The sequence below is a fragment of the Trichomycterus rosablanca genome, chromosome 8 (assembly GCF_030014385.1).
Source record: "Trichomycterus rosablanca isolate fTriRos1 chromosome 8, fTriRos1.hap1, whole genome shotgun sequence".
NCBI classification, from domain to species: domain Eukaryota; kingdom Metazoa; phylum Chordata; class Actinopteri; order Siluriformes; family Trichomycteridae; genus Trichomycterus; species Trichomycterus rosablanca.
Window position 1 is genome coordinate 38,001,326 of NC_085995.1, and position 22,629 is coordinate 38,023,954.

A 22,629-nucleotide genomic window follows, 5' to 3' on the forward strand; every position below is an offset into this window, starting at 1 on the left:
CAGTACAGACTGCATTTTTCACCTGCACGAGTCGAGTTCATACACCGATCAGCACTGTGCACGGAGAGCCACACCCTGAACTGCATTATTCCTCAGCCCTGTGCAGGCGCCATCAATCAGCCAGCAGGGGTCATAATTGCTCCAGTTATGAGGACCCATGATCCGGCTTGCCCCTGACCCTGTATGAACAACAGCCAATCGTTGTTCATGCAGCCGCCCAGCCCAGCCGGATGGCAGAGCTGAGATTCGATACGATGTATTTAAAAACCCAGTGGCATTTATTTGACTGTTTATGTGCATGTAATATGTGCATGGTTTGCACTTTTGTGGACCTGAGTGCTGTGTTTTCAGATATTTTCGCACCTCTTTTTCAGACAATTGCGTTTTACAAACCATTACAAACCTTTTAGTCCATTAAATGATGGTGCAACTATTTTTAAATTAATTCTGTCAAATTACTTATAGTTTTATTCTCTTTAACAGGTACATGAATGTTCTTGGTCTGACTGGAGGATATACCCAAGCCAGCATGGGTCCTTTAGACCCAGTTAACGCCACAGGTGACGTCACTAATGGAGAAGGAGACTCCACCGGTTGGCAGCAGGAGCACATGAGCAACGTTAGCACGGACTCCCACAAGCCTGCTTTCGTGGATGACATTACCAAACACTTGAGCGTTCAGATTGCTCTCATAACTGCTTATTCGCTCATAATCCTCCTGGGTCTGGTGGGAAACGCCCTGGTTATTTACATGATCATTATTTACAAGAACATGCGCACCGTTACTAACTACTTCATCGCCAACCTGGCTCTGGCAGACCTGATGGTGGATACCATGTGCTTGCCTTTTACTCTGGTGTACACTTTAATCGACGAGTGGAAGTTCGGGGCGGTGATGTGTCACATGGTGCCTTACGCGCAAGCCCTGACCGTCCACGTGTCCATCCTGACGCTCACGGTTATCGCTCTGGAGCGCTACAGGTGCATCGTGTTCCACATGAACGAGCACCTGAGCAGGTTTGCCAGCTTCACCATCATTAGCCTGACGTGGGTTTTCGCTGCCATTCTAGCCGGACCCTTGGCTATCTTCCGGGAGTACCGGTACGAGGAGATCACCTACATCAACCTACGGATAGCGGTATGCTCTGAAAAATGGCCTCATGGGACCAACCGGGATGCCATAATATACAGCTTCTCCATGCTGGTTTTGCAGTACGTGCTTCCGTTGGGCATCATCAGCTACGCGTACATGTGCATCTGGGTTAAACTGAAGAACCACGTCAGCCCGTGCAACCGTAACGACCACATCATGCGGCGCAGGAAGACCACCAAGATGCTGGTCCTGATGGTGGTGGTTTTCGCCGTGTGTTGGCTTCCATTCCACGTGTTCCAGCTCGCCAGCGACCTCGACCTGGTCCTGAAATTTAAAGAGTACAAGCTGCTTTACACTCTGTTCCACATTGTGGCCATGTGCTCCACCTTCACCAATCCGCTGCTCTACGGCTGGATGAACAAGAACTACAGGAACGGCTTCCTCATGTTCTTCCGCTGCCAGCACAAACCCGACACCATACATCCAGAGGGTTCGTTCCGGACTCGGTCCATGCGGGGCGTGGTTGTGAACGGCTACAATACCAGACAGCCGGCGACTGCTGTCTGAACGACAGACGGACTGGATTTATTTCAGAGATCAGGCCTGCTGTGAATATTCTGAATCATACAACCAAACAGTTGCATGCTTTCCATTCTGATGATGCACTGTGTTCAGAAACCTATTTATTATTGGTCAATTTTACACGTGGTGAACAGTAAAACTGCTAGGTGTCTCTGCATTGCTTATTTTTTGTGATTTTTTAGTTTGTTTTAAGCAGTTATACAGTAATATAAATAAAACTAAGAGAAACAATAGAAGCCTTTTGGAGATATTGGCTGGCGGCTGTTATGTTGTTTGAATCTTTGCGTTTACTGTCAATGACGTACCCCTTCTTGACAGGCAGGTAAAATCTAACTAGAGTGTGGGGGGTTGATGTACCAGGGGGATGCTGGACGGAAAATATAAGGGCTCATATTACAACCCCAAATCAGAAAAAGTTGGGACAGCATGGAAAATTCCTTATATTGACTTTGACTTTTATTTGATTGCAGACAGGATGAACCTGAGATATTTCATGTTTTATCTGCTCAACTTCATCTGCTCAACCTTTATTCCTGCATTTCAGTCCTGCAACACATTCCACATTCCAAAAAAAGTTGGGGCGAGGGTAATTTAGAGCTAGTAATGAGGCGAAAAAACTAAATAATGATGTGATTTTAAACAGGTGATGTCAACAGGTGATTGTAAACATGGTTTGGTACAAAAGCAGCATCCAGGAAAGACTGAGTCTTTGATGAGTAAAGATTCTCTCAGTACATTCTCTCAGTCCTTATATAAAAGTTAGTGCCACAGATGTTACCGGAGCACCCACAGGAAACCCATGCAGACAGCATGCCAAAAAAATGTTTCCAGAGGCAGGGATAGAACCCAGTTCCTTGGGACACTCACTCCACCAGCTGCGCCAGCATGCCACTCTCAGTCGCTGAAGCTTGAGATATTTTTGCTTGTTTTCATACTGAAATTTGCCTTCAGAAGGGAAAGCTTGTGGACTCACTAGACGCACTAGATTTAATCCCGTTTAACTATCAACGTTTAAATAGACATTTTGCACACATAGATTTATTTATATTATTTGAACATGTAAAACACGTGCCAAATCCGGCCCGCCACGTCATTTTATGTGACCCACCAGTGCTTAAAAGACGTATGATTGTCTTAAAATACTGTAAAATCGTACGTAAACTGCATCTCCCACAATGCATGCCGATTTTGATCATGCGGTGTTTCCACATCAGCGTTTAACTGAGGCGATTTTCCAACAAGTGATGTTGAGAAATATTTACAAATAATCCCAAAATGTACAAGAACAGAAGATTGAAGCAGAAGGAGGAAATTTTATGAAAGATGGGAAAGTGAACACAAGTCTGTTCGGTACGTCTCTTGTGTTATGAGGCCGTGTCTGTGGTAAAGGAGGACAATATAAATGTAGATATACATTATAAATATACAGAATAAATTTGGCATTTTTACACCAAACACAGAATTTGTATTACATCCTGGCTACACAAACACCCTTTCTTGTGTCCATTCTATTCACATCAGTATATGTATAATGTGCTCTGAATACAGCATGGATTGCTTTATGACAAGTATAAACCAGTAATAGCTCTGTGCGATCGTAATTGTGCTTTATTACGGCCAGTGTACAATAAAATGATACAGACTCTTCATCTAAAGTCATTAAAATGAGCCGATGTGGTTGTTTGGAAGTCATTACTAAATAGATACTAAAGGGGAGAGAATGGGTCGTTACGCAAGCTATAATTTACTCTGTCACATTCATACAGTTAGTCAGATGACAATAAATATATGATCAAAAGTATGTGGACAACTCTCCTTATAATTGCAATCGGGCCCATTTTCTGTTCCAGTATGACCGTGTTCTTGAGCACAAGACAAGGTCCAGACATAATGACATAATGGAGTTTGGAGTGAGGAAACTCCAGTCTAAACTCCAATAAACACCTCTGTGCCCACAAGTGCTCCTTGAAAAATTCCCTCAGACACACTCCAAAATCTTGTGAAAAGCTTTCCCAGATAAAGCAGAGCTTCTCAAAGTCTGTAGGGGGCAGAACAAATCCACATATTTGTGTATTTACATTGTCAGCGTTTAGTAGACGCTCTTGTCCAAAGCGACTTACAGTACTGTGACAGTATACAGTCTAAGCAATTGAGGTTAAGGGCCTTGCTCAAGGGCCCAACAGTGGCAACCTGGCAGTGAAGGGGCTTGAACCAGTGACCTTTCCATTACTAGTCCAGTACCTTAACATTTTTGCACATGCTCATGGACAGGTGCTCACATACTTTTGGTCAAAAATTGTAAATTAAAAGTTTAATAAAATGAAGTAGTGAACAGTTTGATGGTGAAATGATTAAATAAACACATCACAAGTACCTAAACTATAATCTACTCACTGTTTTATTATCTATTACTGATACAAAAACCCTGCCGCCAGAATCGGCCATAACAGACAACATGCTTACAAAGTTATATTTCTTAAAGGATCTGTACAGAATTTATACACTCACACAATCACTTTCTTAACCGCTTATCCAATCAGGGTTGTGGGGGGTGCTGGAGCCTATCCCAGCTTTTCAATGAGCGCAAAGCACACAGTAACACCCTGGACGGGGCGTCAGTCCATCGCAGGGCAGACACACACCCACCCATTCACCTATAGGGCAATTCAGTGTCTCCAATTAACCTGACTGCATGTTTTTTTAGACTTTGGGAGGAAACTGACCTGGAAAGGACCTGGACCGCCCCGCCTGGGGATCGAACACAGGACCTTCATTCTGTGAGGTGACAGTGCTACCCACCGAGCCACCGTGCCACCCGGAATTTATACAGACACAGCCAATTTAGTGCCTGTAAACCTTCTGGTTTAAAACTGTACTTTATTATTCTTTTGCCAACAAAAATTATAAAAAATAATTAGTAATATTTCATGAATATTAATTCACACTAATTACATATTGTAGCCATCTGATTGCAACCATCAGCAACTGATTGTAATTATGTCAATTGTGTCGAATATGACAATTAGGAGGGAATTCAAAAAGTTTAAAAGAAATGAAAAGATTCACACTGCTCTTAAAAATAGTTGATTTTTAATCCTGAAAGTAAAAAAGTATAAGAAAAGTATAAGTATAAGAAAACAGTATGCTCTCATAATGTGTGTAATAATCCCAGTAGTGGGGGGGGGGGGGCTTTTCTTAAAGAACCCACAAAAAGACATACATTTGACTCATAATGAAAACATGGGACATAATTAAATGTGAAATTTAAACCCTGTGTTTGTAATAAAAGATCTGGTGGAAAAGTTGTGGCTCTGGGTGTGAATTTGTAGGTAAATGCGCCCCCTACAGAAATCACGTGGTACTGCATGCTGACTGAAACTGAACCACTTAAGTTTCTTTGGAAGTTCCTCGAATAATGACTGATACTCTGTTTGATTTAAAAATGTGGTTCTTCATAATCTTCCATAATTATTCCATATTTAAGTAAAAGCAACGAGATGCTCGAATTGTCCAGTTACAAGAAGAAAGAAAAGAGCATATCAGGTGGAGGCATACTGGCCTGAAATGGAACCCTGCTCTCATCCTCTATTTATTCTTCCTAAGAAAGTTCTGCAATCACTGGGTTTAATCCAGTCACGTTTAGGATGGGTTTTGCATGTTCTTACTGTGTCCACATGTGAAAGAGGAAATGGGGTGTTGAGGTACTCTGGTTTCCTTCTACCTCCCCAAAACATGCAAAATGTGGATTGGCTGCTCTGAACTCCCTAGTTTAGAGCAGCCAAATTCAACAGGCCACCAGACCCACTGTGACCCTGAGCACTGTGACTGTGTTGCCCTGCACAGACTTGTGCCCTATTCAGTATGTATTTCTGCTGTGCATCCAATTTGTTTAGATGGTGCCAGATCTACAGCAACCCTACCCAGGACATAGTGGTTGGACAAACAATGCAATAAAGAATGACACTGAATTTAATATATTATAATTTGAAATACTGTTTTTCCTGTCTGGTTGGGTTTCCTCCCAACTGCCAACAATCCAGAAGGTGGATGGGCTGCTCTAAATTGCTTTTAGATGTTAATTAGTAAATGAATAGTAGTGTGGCCTGCCCGTAAATGAACTTGTGCCCAGTACAGTATACTTTGACCACAATGAGACGATTATTAAAAATGAATAAATTAATGAACCTAATGCACCTAATGTAGGAACCCAATTATGATTCACTTTAATCTTCAGCTGGTAGTTTTATCTTTATATTATTTATTATTTATCATTTAAAGCTGCACTTTACACAACTGTAAATATATATATATATATATATATATATATATATATATATATATATATATATATATATATATATATATATATATATTGTGTATAGATAGATAGATAGATAGATAGATAGATAGATAGATAGATAGATAGATAGATAGATAGATAGATAGATAGATAGATAGATAGACTGTGTATATATTGTGTGTACATAGATAGATAGATAGATAGATAGATAGATAGATAGATAGATAGATAGATAGATAGATAGATAGATAGATAGATAGATAGACTGTGTATATATTGTGTGTACATATATATATATACACACACAATTATTAATTAGTTATTTAGCTGCATCTTTACACAATTATAGTTACACTTGTATATTTATTTATTTTAAACGTCTTTATTATTACTGTTATTATTATAATACATACCTAACTAATCCCATTTTTATTCATATGCTTATCATTATTATTATTATTACTATTATGTATATAGTACTATGCACTGTACATAGACATAATACCATATATGTAAATAGCTGTGGTTATAATTATATATTAATCCCAGATATATACTTTTACCATTACTCTCTGTTTTTTGCACAATGCTACTATTTGCACTTCTGGTAGCTGACTGCATTTCGTTGCCTTGTACCTGTACTGAACAATGACAATAAAGTTGAATCTATCTATCTATCTATCTATCCATCCATCCATCCATCCATCCATCCATTTATCTATCTATCCATCTATTAGTTAGGATCGTTCTAGAAAACCGAGGCTCCGTCCCAAATCGCACACTGCTTCCTAAACATCATGTCAAATTTGAACGCAAACCAACAGTGCCGTTACCATGTAAGCTCACTATTTAGTAAAAAGTATGCGATTTGGGACGGAGCCTAAATATTCCATTGAGACTGACCGTTACGTAATTAAGGCTGTGTTCCAAACCATATGGAACCTCACTATACGGTAAGTGAGTACTGACTATCAGAGCCGTAGAGAGAGAGAGTTGCGACACTCCTTGATCTCGCCGCTACGCGGTCACGTGGTTCATGTAACCCTCCAATAGTTCCAAACAAACCCGGCGCTGTCATGTTCTCATATGGGACCGGCAGCAGTGAGTGAAATATTACACATTAAATAATAAACATTTGTACAATTTCTGGGTATTTTCACCTGCCTTTACATTTACTGCATCTGCTTTAATATCAATTTGGTATATAAAGTGGAAGATTGATGTTTATAATGACTTAATAGGTCGTTCTTGTTAACACACAGTACATTATATTAGCATACATTACATAATGCCATATCATTAAGTAGTAGAGACAATATACAGTACAGAGATTAGACAGTTTTTTATGTTTTGCTTTTTACATAAACTAATCTCCCTTCACTTTCCTGAGGATTCATAATAATAATCATTTTGGTTAAACACTAAGCCATGTGGCTGGATTCATAAGGTTTACCTGCACTGAATGAACAGATTCATAAACACACTACCGTACCAATACCTTTAACATTATAGTGCAGGTACATGAAATAGCATTAAGTCATGTCTTATTTCATGAGTAAGTAATAATTTATTCCTACATGTAATACATGAATTAATTCAGAATAATTATGCACTAGTTCATTTTGTCTAATGTAAGTGGTGGACAAGGTACACAAACCATGTAGTTGAGTTGAAGTAGAGATATCCAAGGTGACATATTACTCCAGTAAAAGTAGTAATAAAAGTAAAAATACTCTTTACCTCCACTAAAGTACTAAACTAAATTTACCTTCAAATGTACTTAAGAATGAAAGTAAAATTAGCATGATTTATTATGGCTCTGATGTTGTATTATCATTTCTGTAACAAGACTCTTGATTAATCAACTTTTAATTAATCAATTTTAGGTGAAAAGACTCGTGTCAATAATTTAGCTTAGCTGACTAAGCTACATTCAGTTATACCTATTAATTAAGATAAACATGTAACATTTAGTGCTGAGCAAATGCTAAACAATAACAGTATTAAGTATATTAATGACATCAAATTCATTATTTTTTTAAAACAAAGCAACAAACAGCTAAAAATGCTTGATAAGTAGTGGAAATGAATGGGGCTCTATGGGATGTTTGGAACTATACAGAGCTCCACAACCCGGAAGCTGCACAGAAAATATGTCCCGCCCCCTTTCCAACGGTTCCACTCTGTTCTCTCTACCGCTCTGCTGAGGACGTGCAGGCTTTGGTACACTAGTAATGGCGGTCAAAACGGCACCATGGTGTACACTTTACCGGAAGTGTCGTGTAGTCCATGACCTTCCTCTGGTTCATCACGTAGGAGGGAAGGCTCCTGACATGTCGGACTGGAGGAGATGGAGAAGAACTCAGAGTAAATCCAGTCCTCGATCCTGGTGAGAGTTTAATTCATTATTATATCTATATTGTTAGAGCAGTTTTGTAAGATATTAGCGTGTTTTTCATTCAGAAATCATGTAGCATGTTGGCTAATTGCATCAGCGGTAACCATGTCGGCGGAACCTGCACCACGTGACACCAAATTAATCCGTTTTTAAGGGTAAATGAAACATAATTAAGTCGAATCACGTTTTTAAATGATTTGTTAACAGATTATTTAATGTAGAATTCATTATACAGCCCTTCATATTAAAGTTAACATAACGGTGTTACTCAGTGTGATGACACAGCAACTGGGCTAGTTGTCTCAAACTTGCATTTTAAGCCGTAATATAATAACATAATAACATTTAACCTGCTTTCACCCTGTTCTTCAATGGTCAGGACTCTCACAGGACCCCCACATGAGTGGATCAGACACAGCAGCGCTGCTGGAGTTTTTAAACGACGTGTCCACTCACTGTCCACTCTATTAGACACGCCTACCTAGTTGGTCCACCTTGTAGATGTAAAGTCAGAGACGATCGCTCATCTGTTGCTGCTGTTTGAGTCGGTCATCTTCTAGACCTTCATCAGTGGTCACAGGACGCCGCCTACGGGGCGCTGTTTGTTGGATATTTTTGGTTGGTGGACTATTCTCAGTCCAGCAGTGACAGTGAGGTGTTTAAAAACTCCAGCAGCACTGCTGTGTCTGATCCACTCATACCAGCACAACACACACTAACACACCACCACCATGTCAGTGTCACTGCAGTGCTGAGAATGATCCACCACCTAAATAATACCTGCTCTGTGGTGGTCCTGTGGGGGTCCTGACCATTGAAGAACAGCATGAAAGGGGGGTAACAAAGCATGCAGAGAAACAGATGGACTACAGTCAGTAATTGTAGAACTACAAAGTGCTTCTATATGGTAAGTGGAGCTGATAAAATGGACAGCGAGTGTAGAAACAAGGAGGTGGTTTTAATGTTATGGCTGATCGGTGTATAATACTTGTTAAGCTACTCTAGTTAAAGCTTAATGACTAAGGTACTGGACTAGTCATCAGAAGGTTCTGTTTCAAGCCCCAACAGCCACATTACCCCTGAGCAAATGCCCTTCATCGGTTCACAGAGTTACTTTGGATCAAAGTGTCTGTTAAATTCTATTAAAATACACTTTGACTGTTGTTCTGTACACTTAGAGCCCCCACTGACTAAATGTTATTTGGGTGGTGGACCATTCTCAGCACTGTGTTTGCACTAACATGGTAATGACATGTTCTGGTATAAATGTACTTGGTGCAGCAGTGTTGTTGGGATTTTTTAACAGTTGTAAAAAGAATGCAGTACATGAGGTAGCTCAGGTAAGCAAAGCAGTGGCAGATAAACATCTAAACGGCTACAGAAAATTAAAAACTATAGCAAGTAATTGTCATGAAGTTGCTATTGTTTAGTTACCATCAAGAATGGCGTCACAGCCTCACTTTGAGCAAATTCCACCTACTTTCACAGGTTCCCTTGTACAGCACAAAATCGTGAAGCCTTACCATATTTTTTTGCCGGGCGCGGTGGCGCGTGCCTGTAATCCAGGGCTACCGGGAGGCTGAGGCTGGCCGTAGAGTTCGAGCTCAGGGGTTCTGGGCTGCAGTGGACTGTGTCGATCGGGCGTCCGCACTAGGTTCGGTGTCGATATGGTGCTCCTGAGGGGGCTCGGTCGCCTGAGGTCGCCTAAGGAGGGGTGAACCGGCCCAGGTCGGAAACGGAACAGGTCGAAGCCCCCGTGCCGTGGGACGGGGGTAGCATAGTGTGTAGAGCTTTGGGCTATCAATCGGAAGATTGGCGGTTCAAATCCAGGCTCTGCTATGCAGCCACTGTTGGGTCCTTGAGCAAGGCCCTTAACCCTGTCTGCTCCAGGGGCTTCCAAACAAGCTGCGATATGTGAAGAAAGAATTTAATTGTACTGTACACCTGTATATGTATATATGACAAATAAAGTATTAGTATTAGTTCTGGATTTGAATGTGTATCGTGCCGTACTGTAAGGTACTATGCAATAAAAAAGAGGATTTACACAAAGACCCAATGAGAACTGAATGAAAGAAAATTACAACTTTGAACAGACTTTGTATTAAATATACTTTATTATTTGAAACAGTTTGTGTATTTAGTTTCTTACCTAACTCTAAAATATTTTAAGGAAGATTTGATTAGTTCAGGTTCAGTTATTAATATTTCTTCTTATGTGTTTGATTTTCTCGATAGAGTTCTTCATAAACAAAGACACTGAAGTGGGAACGATGGTGAAATATTTCGGCTGTGTCAGTTCTCTTAAAGGCACATGGGACCAAGTTTCTCTCGCATTCTGGCAAAGGTACCCCAACCCTTACAGGTAAGAACTGCAGATGCAAATTTTAACCACATTTTAAGGGCAGTAATAGCTCAGTGGTTAAGGTACTGGACTAGTAATCAGAAGGTTGGCCGGTTCAAGTCCCGCCACCACCAAGTTGCCACTGTTGGGTCGCTGAGCGAGGCCCTTAACCTTTGGATAAAAGCGTCTGCTAAATGCTGAAAATGTAAATGTAACCAATAAACAACTGTCATTAACCTCCAGTTAATCATGATCATCTCATTAGATATAAATCATATCACAGTGTTTATAATGTCAAGCCTTTATCGAACAATAAAAACAGCGTAAAGTAGCGAGTGTGACAGTGACGTAGAGTTACACAGTTATAAACCTCATGAACAGAGCTATCAGCATTCAAAACGTAGATTTAAAACTAAACGTTGTTGATAGTTAATGGTCAGTTAGATTAAACAAACTAAACAGGTTCATCAAATTGCTGGTACAGCTGTGTGAACAGTAACTCCCCTCTTTCTGATCACCTGACTATATCTGATTTGAGGCTGATGAATAAAACGCGATGATCCTCGAGTAAACATTTTATCTGGTCAGGGTCGCAGTGGGTCTGATTTCCCCAGAATTACTAGGAGTCACCTTGACCACCCCTTCTTTTTATGCAGACACAGCTAATCATATCTGTCATAGCACCTCTGAGGATTCGAACCCTGGATCCCGTTGTAGTGGGCTACCGTAATGTAGCACCACTGTGGCACCAATTTAAGCTTGAGTGGGTGGCACGTTGGCTCGATGGGTAGCACCGTTGCCTCACAGCAAAAATGGTCCTGGGTTCGATCCCCAGGTGGGGCGGTTGGGTCCTTTCTGTGTGGAGTTTGCATGTTCTCCCCGTGTCTGTGTGGGTTTCCACCTGGAGCTCAGGTTTCCTCCCACAGTCCAAAGACACACAAGTGAGGGGAATTGGAGACACTGAATTGTTCATGAGTGTGTTTGACATTAAAAACTTGAACTGATGCACTGAGGAAACTTTTTTCTCTTATTAAGCATATAAGCTGTGCTCACACAGGCCCAGTTTGAGCAAAAAATGATTTCTCTTCAATATATCAGCACATCTGACTCAGTTCAGTTCAGACTGAATGTGTTTATCTCCTGACAAAACAGCTTTTGAAGGAACTGAGAGTTTGCATGTCCCCCCTTCTCTCTTTTTTTTTTTGCTTTTTATCTTTGTAGTGTGTCCTGTGTAGGTTCACCACAGTCACTAGACTTTGACCCTGTGTGAATCTAATCTTGGGTTGGTAGTCAGCAAGCTCACTACTGTCACACCGCTACTGTCTTGTGCTGCACATAATGCACAGATACTATAAACTCTACAGCCTGAATAAACGAATAAGATTTCATTCTTACTGGTATAATCTCACAGCCACTTTAGTTCAGGTGGATGATTAGTAATGAGGGTTCTTAACCACCTTAGTGTGGCATTTCTGGGTTTGATTTTTATACAGAATAACTAACAGCGAACAGCTAATCACAATTCGTTCCTACTAGGTCTGAGGCCACAAGTTTACTTGCTTCTACTTTACTTTTTAAGTTTAACACATTACGAATCATGTATTTGCCATGACAGTTTCTGAAAACTTTAATCTTTAAATATATTAAAGTCATAATTTTTAAGTAGTTGGTGCTACTAAAGGAAGTTTGTAAAGTTTTGTGCACGTTTGTAAAAGGGACCACAGTGTCAGTTCCTCTGTCTTTTCCTTTAAGTTGAATTACATGCTCAGATGACTGGGTGGATATGATGTACTCATCAGTAACTTAAATTTAAACCAATACATAAAATTTGTGGTGGCGCAGCGGTAAAACACACTCGTCCACTACCGTTGAGATCTGGGGTTCGAGTCACACAGCACCACTGCTTACTACACACACACATACACATGATTGGCTGTGTCTGGTGTGTTATTGAACAGCCGAGCCATTGGAAGGTGAACTTGTCAGTGCGCTCTCAGTGCCAGTCCCAGACCTGGGTTAAATAAGTAGGGTTGCATCAGGAGAGTAAAAACGGTGCCAGATCAGGTATGCAAACCAAAAGGATCTGCTCTGGTGACCCCTAAATATGGAAGCAGTCGAGAGAAAGACTGATCGATTCCAGATTCATCCTATTATTAAAATGTTTTTTTGTTGTTGTTTTTTTTATCAATTTTTTCCCCCTTTTTTTCCCCCAACTTTTATCCCCCTTCTAATCGTGTCCAATTACCCTGATTGCTCCTCTATACTGATTCGACCCTTTTGCCACTGACTGAGGACGCCACTTAACTGACTTGCGCCCCCTCCGGCACGCAGTCAGTACAGCCTGCATTTTTCACCTGCACGAGCCGAGTTCACACACCGAGAGACACTGCGCACGGAGGGTCACACCCCCCTCAATGTTATTCCTCAGCCCTGTGCAGGCGCCGTCAGCCAACCAGCAGGGGTCGCAGTCGTACCAGTTATGAGGACCTACGCTCCGACTCTACCCCTAACCCTGAACAACAGCCAAACGTTGTTCATACTGCCGCCCAACCCAGTCGGAAAGGTAGAGCTGAGTTTCGATACGACGCATCTAGAAACCCAACTCTGGTGCGCTAGCGTACTTTACCGCTGCGCCACCTGAGCGGCTATTATTACAATGTTATGCTGATTAATTGATTTACAATTTAAAAAACAGTAATAAAAGCTTTTTGAAAAAGTTATTTATTAAGAATTTAAAACACAAATAACACCACTTTTCTACACAATCACCTTTTGAAGCAGTTTTCTCAGCATCGTACCAACTTTTTAATGCCATCAGCAAAAAAGTTTGTTTGGTTGAGCGTGTAGCCACTGATGCAGTGCTGCTTTCACATCATCACATGAAAATCTTCTTCCCCTTAAAGCTTCTTTTAGTGTCCAAAAAGGTGGAAATCAGATGGAGCTAAAGCCAGTTTACAAGCTTCTCTCAGTCTCTCATACATGACCGATTACTCCTCCTCCACCCTCACTGCTTATAACCAAAATATTAAAGTGCAGAAACTTATTTTCTCCGATGGTCTCAGACTTTTAGCCTCCACTGTGTCTCTGGTTTAAAATCTAGGACATTTCAATCAGATTGCCTGCTTTTGTATTTCTGTTATTTTGTATGTAATAGTTTTGATGTCGAACGTGTGTGATAAAGAGCACAACATAAACTCAAGATCTGTACTTTCTATTTCTAAGCTATAAAAATTCCACATTTTCTTTCTCCACAGTAATCATGTTCTGACTGAAGACATCGTCTTCCGGGAGGTGACCGTAGACAACCGCCTCATTTCCCGGAGACTCCTGACCAAAACTAGCCGAGTGCCTCGATGGGCAGAGAAGTTTTTGCCCGGTCACATGGCACGCAAGGCGTACATCATCGAGGACTCTGTGGTGGATCCTCAGAAAAGGACCATGGTGACGTTCTCCTGGAACATCAGCCATGCCCGGCTCATGGTGAGATATAAGAATGTAGCGGGCACAGTTGTCCAACGAGTCTGCTCGGTGGGAAAAGACCGGACTAAGTGGGTGGGGTCTTCAAACGCTGTGTGAAAAGACCCTGGTTAGCAGACAGAAGCGGATGAGCCTCGTGTGCGAATCCACGGAGGCACAGGCGAAAAAGAAGTGGTCGAGGGACTACGTACGCATCTGAGGGGGCGTAGAGCAGGCGAATATACCCTCCTCGAGCGCAGTCAGGATTCCCAGCTGCGGCTATGCTTAATTGGGAGGAAATGCAAAAATAAACAGAAAAAAGAGAAGTCAGGACTTCTCGAACCCATCTGTCATATGTAGGTGGGCTACATAGACTGTGTTTTCATTTGAGCAGAACAGTGCGTCTAGTCAACAAGGTGGTGATGCGCCTGGTATTGATGCTCCCGGATGGACGCCAAAAAGCTCTGTTGAAGAATTAGGACTAATAGCTCATAATAAAGCCTCACCATACCTTAGCAGTTTGCTCCAACCATACTCTTCATCACGCACTCTCCACTCATTACGTTACCAGCTTCTAAACTCCGTACTGTTGGCGAGCGGGCATTCAGTATTGCTGGCCCAAAACCCTGGAACAGTCGTCCTCCAGAGCTGCGTGCCTGTACATCTGCCACTGTCTTTAAAACCAGCCTGAACACACACCTGTTCCAGCTAGCTTTTGGGTGAACACAAAGTTGTATTTTACCCTTATTTATTTCATTTAGAAATATTTTATATACTTTTTTGTATTTTCCTATTGATATTTAATTCTATATCTTCATCTTTTAGATTATATCATATTTTATCTTTACCATCTCATTATGTCTTAATTTGCCTGTATCTTAATTATTTGTTTCTTTGTATTTTACTATTTTTATTGTAAAGTGTCCTTGGGTGTTTTGAAAGGTGCTTATTAAATAAAATATTATTATTATTATTATTATTATATAATATCCAGAATTTTAACCAGAAATCCACCAGTTTAGGTCGAAAGCTTTTCTAACCTTCACTGATGTTCGGCTCCGGAATGTAATTATGATGAGGGAGGATGTTGTTCTCCCTGCAAAAGTTCAGATTATGTGCAATCTATCATCTGCTCATAAACAAGAGCAGTTACTGCCAGCAGAACAATGTGAACCCTGTCCCGTTAAAGAGTGATTTATTAAAGTGTCGCTTCACGCCAGCTGGCTCTGACTCGGTGGTAAACGTGGTTTGTTTTCTCTCTTCAGACCGTAGAGGAGCGCTGTTTGTACACGGTCAACCCCGACAACAGCAGCCTGACGGAGATCAAGAGGGAGGCGTGGATCTCCTCCAGTCTGTACGGCTTCTCCAGAGCGGTGCAGGTCAGTGAGACGGAATGAAAAGTCACGGCGGTTTTAAATAACCAGGAGGCAGCGAAGTCTCAGGTCTGGAAATAGTAACAGAGATGAGTGTGCAGAGTGTAACTCCACTGACCTGCTGACAGATGAACAGCTGACTGGTGTGAAGTTTAATTGCTGCACTTAACCTGCACATCGTGCACCAACCAACTGTGTCAGGTCAATTTTATTTGTAAACACTTTTTACAGTAGACACGCGGGGTCTGTCTGAACTCAGCAGAGAGGATTAAAACTCATAAGGCAGATTATTTAGACGCACTACTAGACAGAGATTACATCACTTCAGTTTACGTTTACTAAGCTAACACAAACCAGCGAGCTCAGGCAGCACAACCCGCTAGCACGCCACCTAACGTCTCCCTCCGTGTACCGAAAACGCTTAAACTGTCCCTGACGAGCCTGAATTCACAAATAAACGTCACTTATATAATTACACCTTTATACAAGTTAAAATCAATGAGAATTTATTTACATTTGAAAAGAACTCCGTTGGTTGCTCCGCATTCGTCCCCGTGTTTGTCGTTTTTGTGAGAAAAGTCGTGCCGCACTGAATGCTGGGATTGCCTTCAGCGCTGAGAAAGTGTCGGACGCTCCCTCGTCATTCAGTCAGATCATCACTCAGAATTAAGGCGCCTCAGTAGGAGCATTATAAGGAATCTAAGAATTTAGACACGCCCTCTTCTCAGGAGTGTAGGATAATGTAAAATGCGTCTGTGTAGAGAGAGAGCTAGATCCACAAAGTTGAATCAGTTCATCTGGACACAAGTTTGTCGTAGAGATACGTTTCGCCACTCAATCCAAGTGAAGAAGTCATTTCAACTTTCAACTGATTCAACTTTGTGGATTTGTGTACCTGGATTATTGAGCATGCATCAAGAGAGAGAGAGCGCTAGAGTCTCAGACAGACCCGGTGTCTCAAAGCAGCGTTACAGAATCCAGGACAGACAGACTAACCTTAAGAAGAAGCACGGTGGCTCGGTGGGTAGCGCTGTCACCTCACAGCAAGAAGGTCCTGGGTTCAATTCCTAGGTGGGGCGGTCCGGGTCCTTTCTGTGTGGAGTTTGCATGTTCTCACCAGGTATGTGTGGGTTTCCTCCGGGTGCTCCGGTTTCCTCCCACAGTCCAAAAACATGCAAGTGAGGTGAATTGGAGATACAAAAGTGTCCATGACTGATGAATCTTGTGTAACCAGTAACTACCGCCTCCTGTCATGAATGTAACCAAAGTGTAAAACATGAGGTTAAAATCCTAATAAATAAATAAGAGGAAGCAGACTCAGCAGGGACCTCCCTCCTTCTTGGGTGACCTGTAGAATAATTTGAATCACTAGGATTTAGTGAACATTTCTGCTTCTCTAAATGGCATTTTTATGTATTTATTTTCTTAGGAATTTGGTCTCGCTCGATTTAAGAGCAGCGTTATGAAGACCATGAAGGGGTTTGAATACATCCTGGCCAAAATGCAAGGTAAGATATTGGTATAAAGAACGCTGACTTTACTGTCTATATTTTATATATTTTAAGTTTCAGTGTAAATATATTTTTGCGTTTTAGTGTGTTTATTCAATTCTTATATTTTTCATATATTTTAGTGTTTATTTAATGTTTATTGCTGCACCACGGGTCTGAGAGTAACGTAATTTCAATCCTCTGTATGTCCTGTACATATTGCAGTACTGACAATAAAGCTCCGACTCTGAATCAGTGAGTAGGCCTGTCTGTTTAGATCAGGGCTTTCCAGTCGTGAGCCAAAAAAAATAGGTCACAGAAAAATTATAATAATTAAATTAACTTGTATGAGAATGCCCCCTTGTGGAGGCTTCATGTTACATCTTGTAAACCACAGTGGGACCAGATTGTACAGTGATCTAGATTATTACAATATTTTTACAATTGTTAGATTTCTTTCTTTCTGTCGGCTGCCCCTGTATTTAGGGGTCGCCACAGCGGCTCATTCTGGTCCACATACCTGATTTGGCACAGTTTTTACTCCGGATGCCCTTCCTGATGACGGGCACTGACACTCCTCATCCCTCACCCCCAAATTATGTCTGTGTAGGGGCGGCACGGTGGCTCAGTGGGTAGCACTGTCGCCTCACAGCAAGAAGGTCCTGGGTTTGATTCCCAGGTGGGGCAGTTCGGGTCCTTCCTGTGTGGAGTTTGCATGTTCTCCCCGTGTCTGAGTGGGTTTCCTCCAGTTTCCGGAGGTGAATTGGAGATACTAAATTGTCCATGACTGTGTTTGAGATTAAAACTTGTGAACTGATGAATCTTGTGTAACCAGTAACTACCTGTCCTGTCATGAATATAACTAAAGTGTAAAACATGATGTTAAAATGTTAAATAAATAAATAAGTCTGTGTAGACGTCCCACAGATAGATAGAACAGATGTCTGACTGACTGCAGGTCTGTGGCTAAGCTTCATGTCGTTTCTGTACAGGTGAGACACCCACGAGGACCCTGGCAGAGACGGCGACGGAAAAGGCTCGAGAGACGGCGCTGGCTGCTAAAGAGAAGGCGAAAGACTTGGCCTCTCAAGCTCAGAAGAAACAATACGTATGACGTGGAGAGACTTTGAGCATATTTGGACTGATTGTTCAGATATGCAGATCATCATTTTACACCTGGAGTAGTCAGAGTCACTGGAGATCTTCGTCACCCTGATTTTACTCAGTATTTTAAAAGCATTTGGTTCTTTTTCTTAATTGTGTTTGTGATTTTGTGATTTGTTTGATCCTCCGGTTCAGACTGAAAAAGCAACGTTTCCGTCGTCTGTTTTTCTGTGTTTAATTATTTTGGTGCTTCAAATTGAAGTGATACGAGGGTCCACGTTACCGGCAGCCATTGACATCGTAAATACTGCATAATTAGGGGGTTGATTACAGGAGAGGATTGCAGTGGACAACAATGTCTGTGAAAATGCTTGAAACCGTTTGATTACTGTCAATAAACATTTTCTATCAAATGTAGAAATCTGTTCATATCTGTTCAACATTTCTTCAGAATTCTACTCCATTTATCTCTGTCTAGTCATTTACAAACCTGATTGTGAATCCGCTGCTGCTTGCACAACCTGATCTGAACAAGGAAAGCCGTGTTCTATCTATCACCACGTGCTTCCTCTGTCACGTATCCAATCTGCAGCCGCTGCTCATCACATGAAGGTGTCGGGTTCACACACAGAGCCGTATCACGTACACAGAGCGTCATGTGAAATGATATTGGGTCTACACAGACGCACTTTACATCATCCTACACTCCTCCTACTGAGGCGCCTTAATTCTGAGTGATGATCTGACTGAATGACGAGGGAGCGTCCGACACTTCTTTAGCGCTGAAGGCAATCCCAGCATTCAGTGCAGCACCACTTTTTTCACAAGTGTAAATAAATTCTCATTGATGTTTAATTTGTTTAAAGGTGCAGAAGTCGGCCGCTCAGGTGGCAAAGCGGTAAAAACAAGCTGGAACCAGAGCTGGGATCTCGAATACATCGTATCGAGTCTCAGCTCTGCCTACCGGCTACGCTGAGCGACCACATGAACATTGATTGGCCTGTTGTTCAGATATGGGCGGGACTAAGCCGGATAGGGTCTCTCTCTCTCATAACTAATGCAGTTACGACCTGCTGGCTGATTGATGGCGCCTGCACAGAGACGGGAAAAGAGTGCTCTCAGGGTGTGTCTCTCTACACAGTGCTGATCCGCATTGCACTCGTCAAAGTGTAGGTGATAAGATGCATACGGCTGCTGCCCACGTGTCGGAGGGTGTGTGGGTTAGCTTCGTTCTCTTTAATCAGAGCGGGGATCGGCATTGGTGGAGAGAAAGCATGACAATTGTATGCGCTAAAGGGGAGAAAAAATGCATTAAAATAATAATAATTTTTTTTTAAAGTGCAAAAGTGTTGTTTATTTGTAAATTCAGGTTCGTCAGGGACAGTTTAACCGCTTTCGGTACACGGAGGGAGACGTTAGCTGGAGTGCTAGCGGGTTGTGCCGCCTCAGGCCATTCAAACCAACTGTGTTAGCTTAATAAGCTAAAACTGTGGTGACGTAATCACCGTAATCTCTACGTAGTGCGTCTAAATAATCTGCCTTATGGGTTCGATGTCTTATTAGAATCCTCTCTACTGAGGCAGCTGATCAGGTAGGTAGTAGATTTTCGAACAGACCCATTATAAACCTTTTTACTTCACCAAATGAATAAAGTCAGGTGTCGATGTATTTTTAACCCAGCAGATTTCCCCATAATGGAAGAAAAAATGTGAATGATTATGTTAAAAGTTTGGGCCAGCCAATCCACCTACTACTATATGGCCAAAAGTATCTGGACACCTGACCATGAGCTTGTTGGACGTCCCATTTCAAAAACCGTCAATATTAAAATAGTGACCTTTAACGGCAGCCACTTAACTGATACACTCCACATATTTTGTTGCACATACAGATAATAAAAGAGTCCTAACTACAGTATAAAGACACACCTGCCAGGTGGAAACTAGCTACTATATTTTAAGGAGGGGGCTCGACTAGTCTACTTTTTATCCAACATTTTATCTAACATTTTAGTATAAAGGTCTAAATGGCACCAATAATTAGCTTACTTAATAAAAATTTAATAAAAATAGTTACATTAACAGTTTTGGGTAGCCAATCCACCTACACTATATGGCTAAAAGTATTTGGACACCCGACCATGAGCTTGTCAGACGTCACGTCTTAAAATGAAATGGTATTAAAATAGTGACCTCTGTGGGATCTATTCAGCTATAACAACAGCCACTCTTCTGAGAAGGCTTCTCACAAGACTTTGAAGTACAGTATGTCTGTGGGAATTTGTGCCCATTCAGTCAAACGGTGACCACATTTTTAATGGTTGGGCACCTTAGTTGATGTTCCAGTTCATTCCAGAGCTGTTCAATGTGGCTGAGGTCAGGGATCTGTGCAGGACACTGGAGTTTCTTTAAATCAAGCTTTGCTTCACGGAGCACAGTCATACTGGAACAGGAATTTCCCTCATATTATTAATTTATTACACCTGTTAGCACCTGTTGTGGCTGAAACACTTGAATTCAATAGTTAGAATGGGGTGTCCCAATACTTTTGTCCATTTAATGTGCAATTCACTTTGACAGGACAGGACAGATAGTTACTAGTTACACAAGATTCATCAGTTCAAGTTTTTAATCGTCAAACACAGTCAATTCACCTACTGTGGGAGGAAACCCACACAGACACGGGGAGAACATGCAAACTCCACACAGAAAGGACCCTAACGGCTCCACCTGGGAATCAAACCCAGGACCTTCTTGCTGTGAGGTGGCGGTGCTACCCACTGAGCCACCCCAAACTGTATTATAATAGTGACCTCTGTGGGATCTATTCACCTATAACAACAGCCACTGAGAAGGCCTCTCACAAGACTTTAAAGTCTGTCTGTGGGAATTTGTGCCCATTCAGTCAAACAGTAACAACATTTGTATGGCTGGACACTCAACTGATGTTCCAGATGATTCCAGAGCTGTTCAGTGGTCAGGAGGTGCAGGACACTGGAGTTTCTTCAAGCTGAGCTTTTCCTCATGTCTTTATAGAGCTTGCTCATGCTGGAACAGGGAAGGTTGCTGCAAAGTTGGAAGTATATAATGTCCTTTATATAATTGATTTATTAAAGCTGATAATAAGTGTTGTGGCTGAAACACTTGAATTCAGTTGTTAGAAGGGGCGTCCCAATACATTTACATTTACATTTTCGGCATTTAGTGGACGCTTTTATCCAAAGCGACTCGCAGTTGTGGCAGTATACAGTCTAAGCAATTGAGACCCAACAGTGGCAACCTGGCAGTGGTGAGGCTTGAACCAACAACCTTCTGATTACTGGACCAGTACCTTAACCACTAGGCTACAACTGCCCAATACTTTGTCCATATAGTGTATGATTCACTTTGGGATTTGGGTTTAATCCTCAAGTGGTCACTGCGGCATGATTGGCACTAATAATTAGCTTACTTAATAAATGTGAATAATTATGTTAAAATTTTGGGTAGCCAATCCACCTACATTATATGGCCAAAAGTATTGGGCAGTTGTAGCCTAGTGGTTAAGGTACTGGTCCAGTAATCAGAAGGTTGCCGGTTCAAACCTCACCACTGTTGGGCCACTGAGCAAGGCCCTTAACTCTTAATTGCTTAGATTGTATGTCGCTTTGGATAAAAGTGTCTACGTAAATGTAAATGTATTGGGACACGCCTTCTAACAACTGAATTCAAGTGTTGCAACTGACAACCTTCTGATTACTGGACCAGTACCTTAACCACTAGGCTACAACTGCCCAATACTTTTGGCCATATAATGTAGGTGGATTGGCTACCCAAAATTTTAACATAATTATTCACATTTATTAAGTAAGCTAATTATTGGTGCCAATCATACACTATTGACACTTTTATCCAAAGCGACATACAATCTAAGCAATTGAGGGTTAAGGGCCTTGCTCAAGGGCCCAACAGTGGCAACCTGGCAGTGGTGAGGCTTGAACAGGCAACCTTTCGATTGCTGGACCAGCACCTTAACAACTAGGCTACAACTGCCCAATACTTTGTCCATATAGTGTATGATTCGCTTTGGGATTTGGGTTTAATCCTCAGGCGGTCACTGCGGCCAAACCATCGTCTGCATGACCGCGCAGCACTCGCACCACTGCTAAAAAAAAAAAAACACACTAGTCCCAAAATGAACGTGAACCAGGAGTCAAGTTAAATACGTAAAATATTTATTTGTACAAAAGGTTTACAATGATAAAAAATGCTACATATGAGTACAGAGAGGGCAGATAAATATAAAGACGGTGTTCCAAAGTCATACAAAAGTTCATAAGGCTTTTGGTGTTTAATCACATGGACAGTGTAACTGATCAAACTGTTAAAGTACATCGTTAGCATTGTTGCATAAACGCTTCGCTTCAGCATTCTGTTCCACATACACGTAGTAAAAGAGTCCTAACTACTGTATAAAGACGCACCTTCCAGGTGAAAACTAGCTACAATAT

The 22,629-nt window shown here is 41.5% G+C and overlaps 2 protein-coding genes across 2 annotated transcripts; both read left to right on the forward strand.

Annotated features, from left to right (window-relative positions):
- Window positions 1–487: 487 nt before the first annotated feature.
- npy7r (neuropeptide Y receptor Y7) lies at window positions 488–1,855 on the forward strand. The gene has a single exon (XM_063000153.1). It carries the CDS (start codon window positions 488–490, stop codon window positions 1,658–1,660), a length of 1,173 nt encoding a protein of 390 aa, XP_062856223.1. The 3' UTR covers window positions 1,661–1,855.
- A 6,403-nt stretch (window positions 1,856–8,258) lies between these two features.
- On the forward strand, window positions 8,259–18,553 carry prelid1a (PRELI domain containing 1a). Its single transcript, XM_063000154.1, has 6 exons — window positions 8,259–8,364; window positions 10,612–10,738; window positions 13,972–14,197; window positions 15,439–15,552; window positions 16,976–17,054; window positions 18,029–18,553. Exons 2-6 carry the CDS (start codon window positions 10,647–10,649, stop codon window positions 18,148–18,150), a joined length of 633 nt encoding a protein of 210 aa, XP_062856224.1. The 5' UTR covers window positions 8,259–8,364; window positions 10,612–10,646; the 3' UTR covers window positions 18,151–18,553.
- Window positions 18,554–22,629: the final 4,076 nt, after the last annotated feature.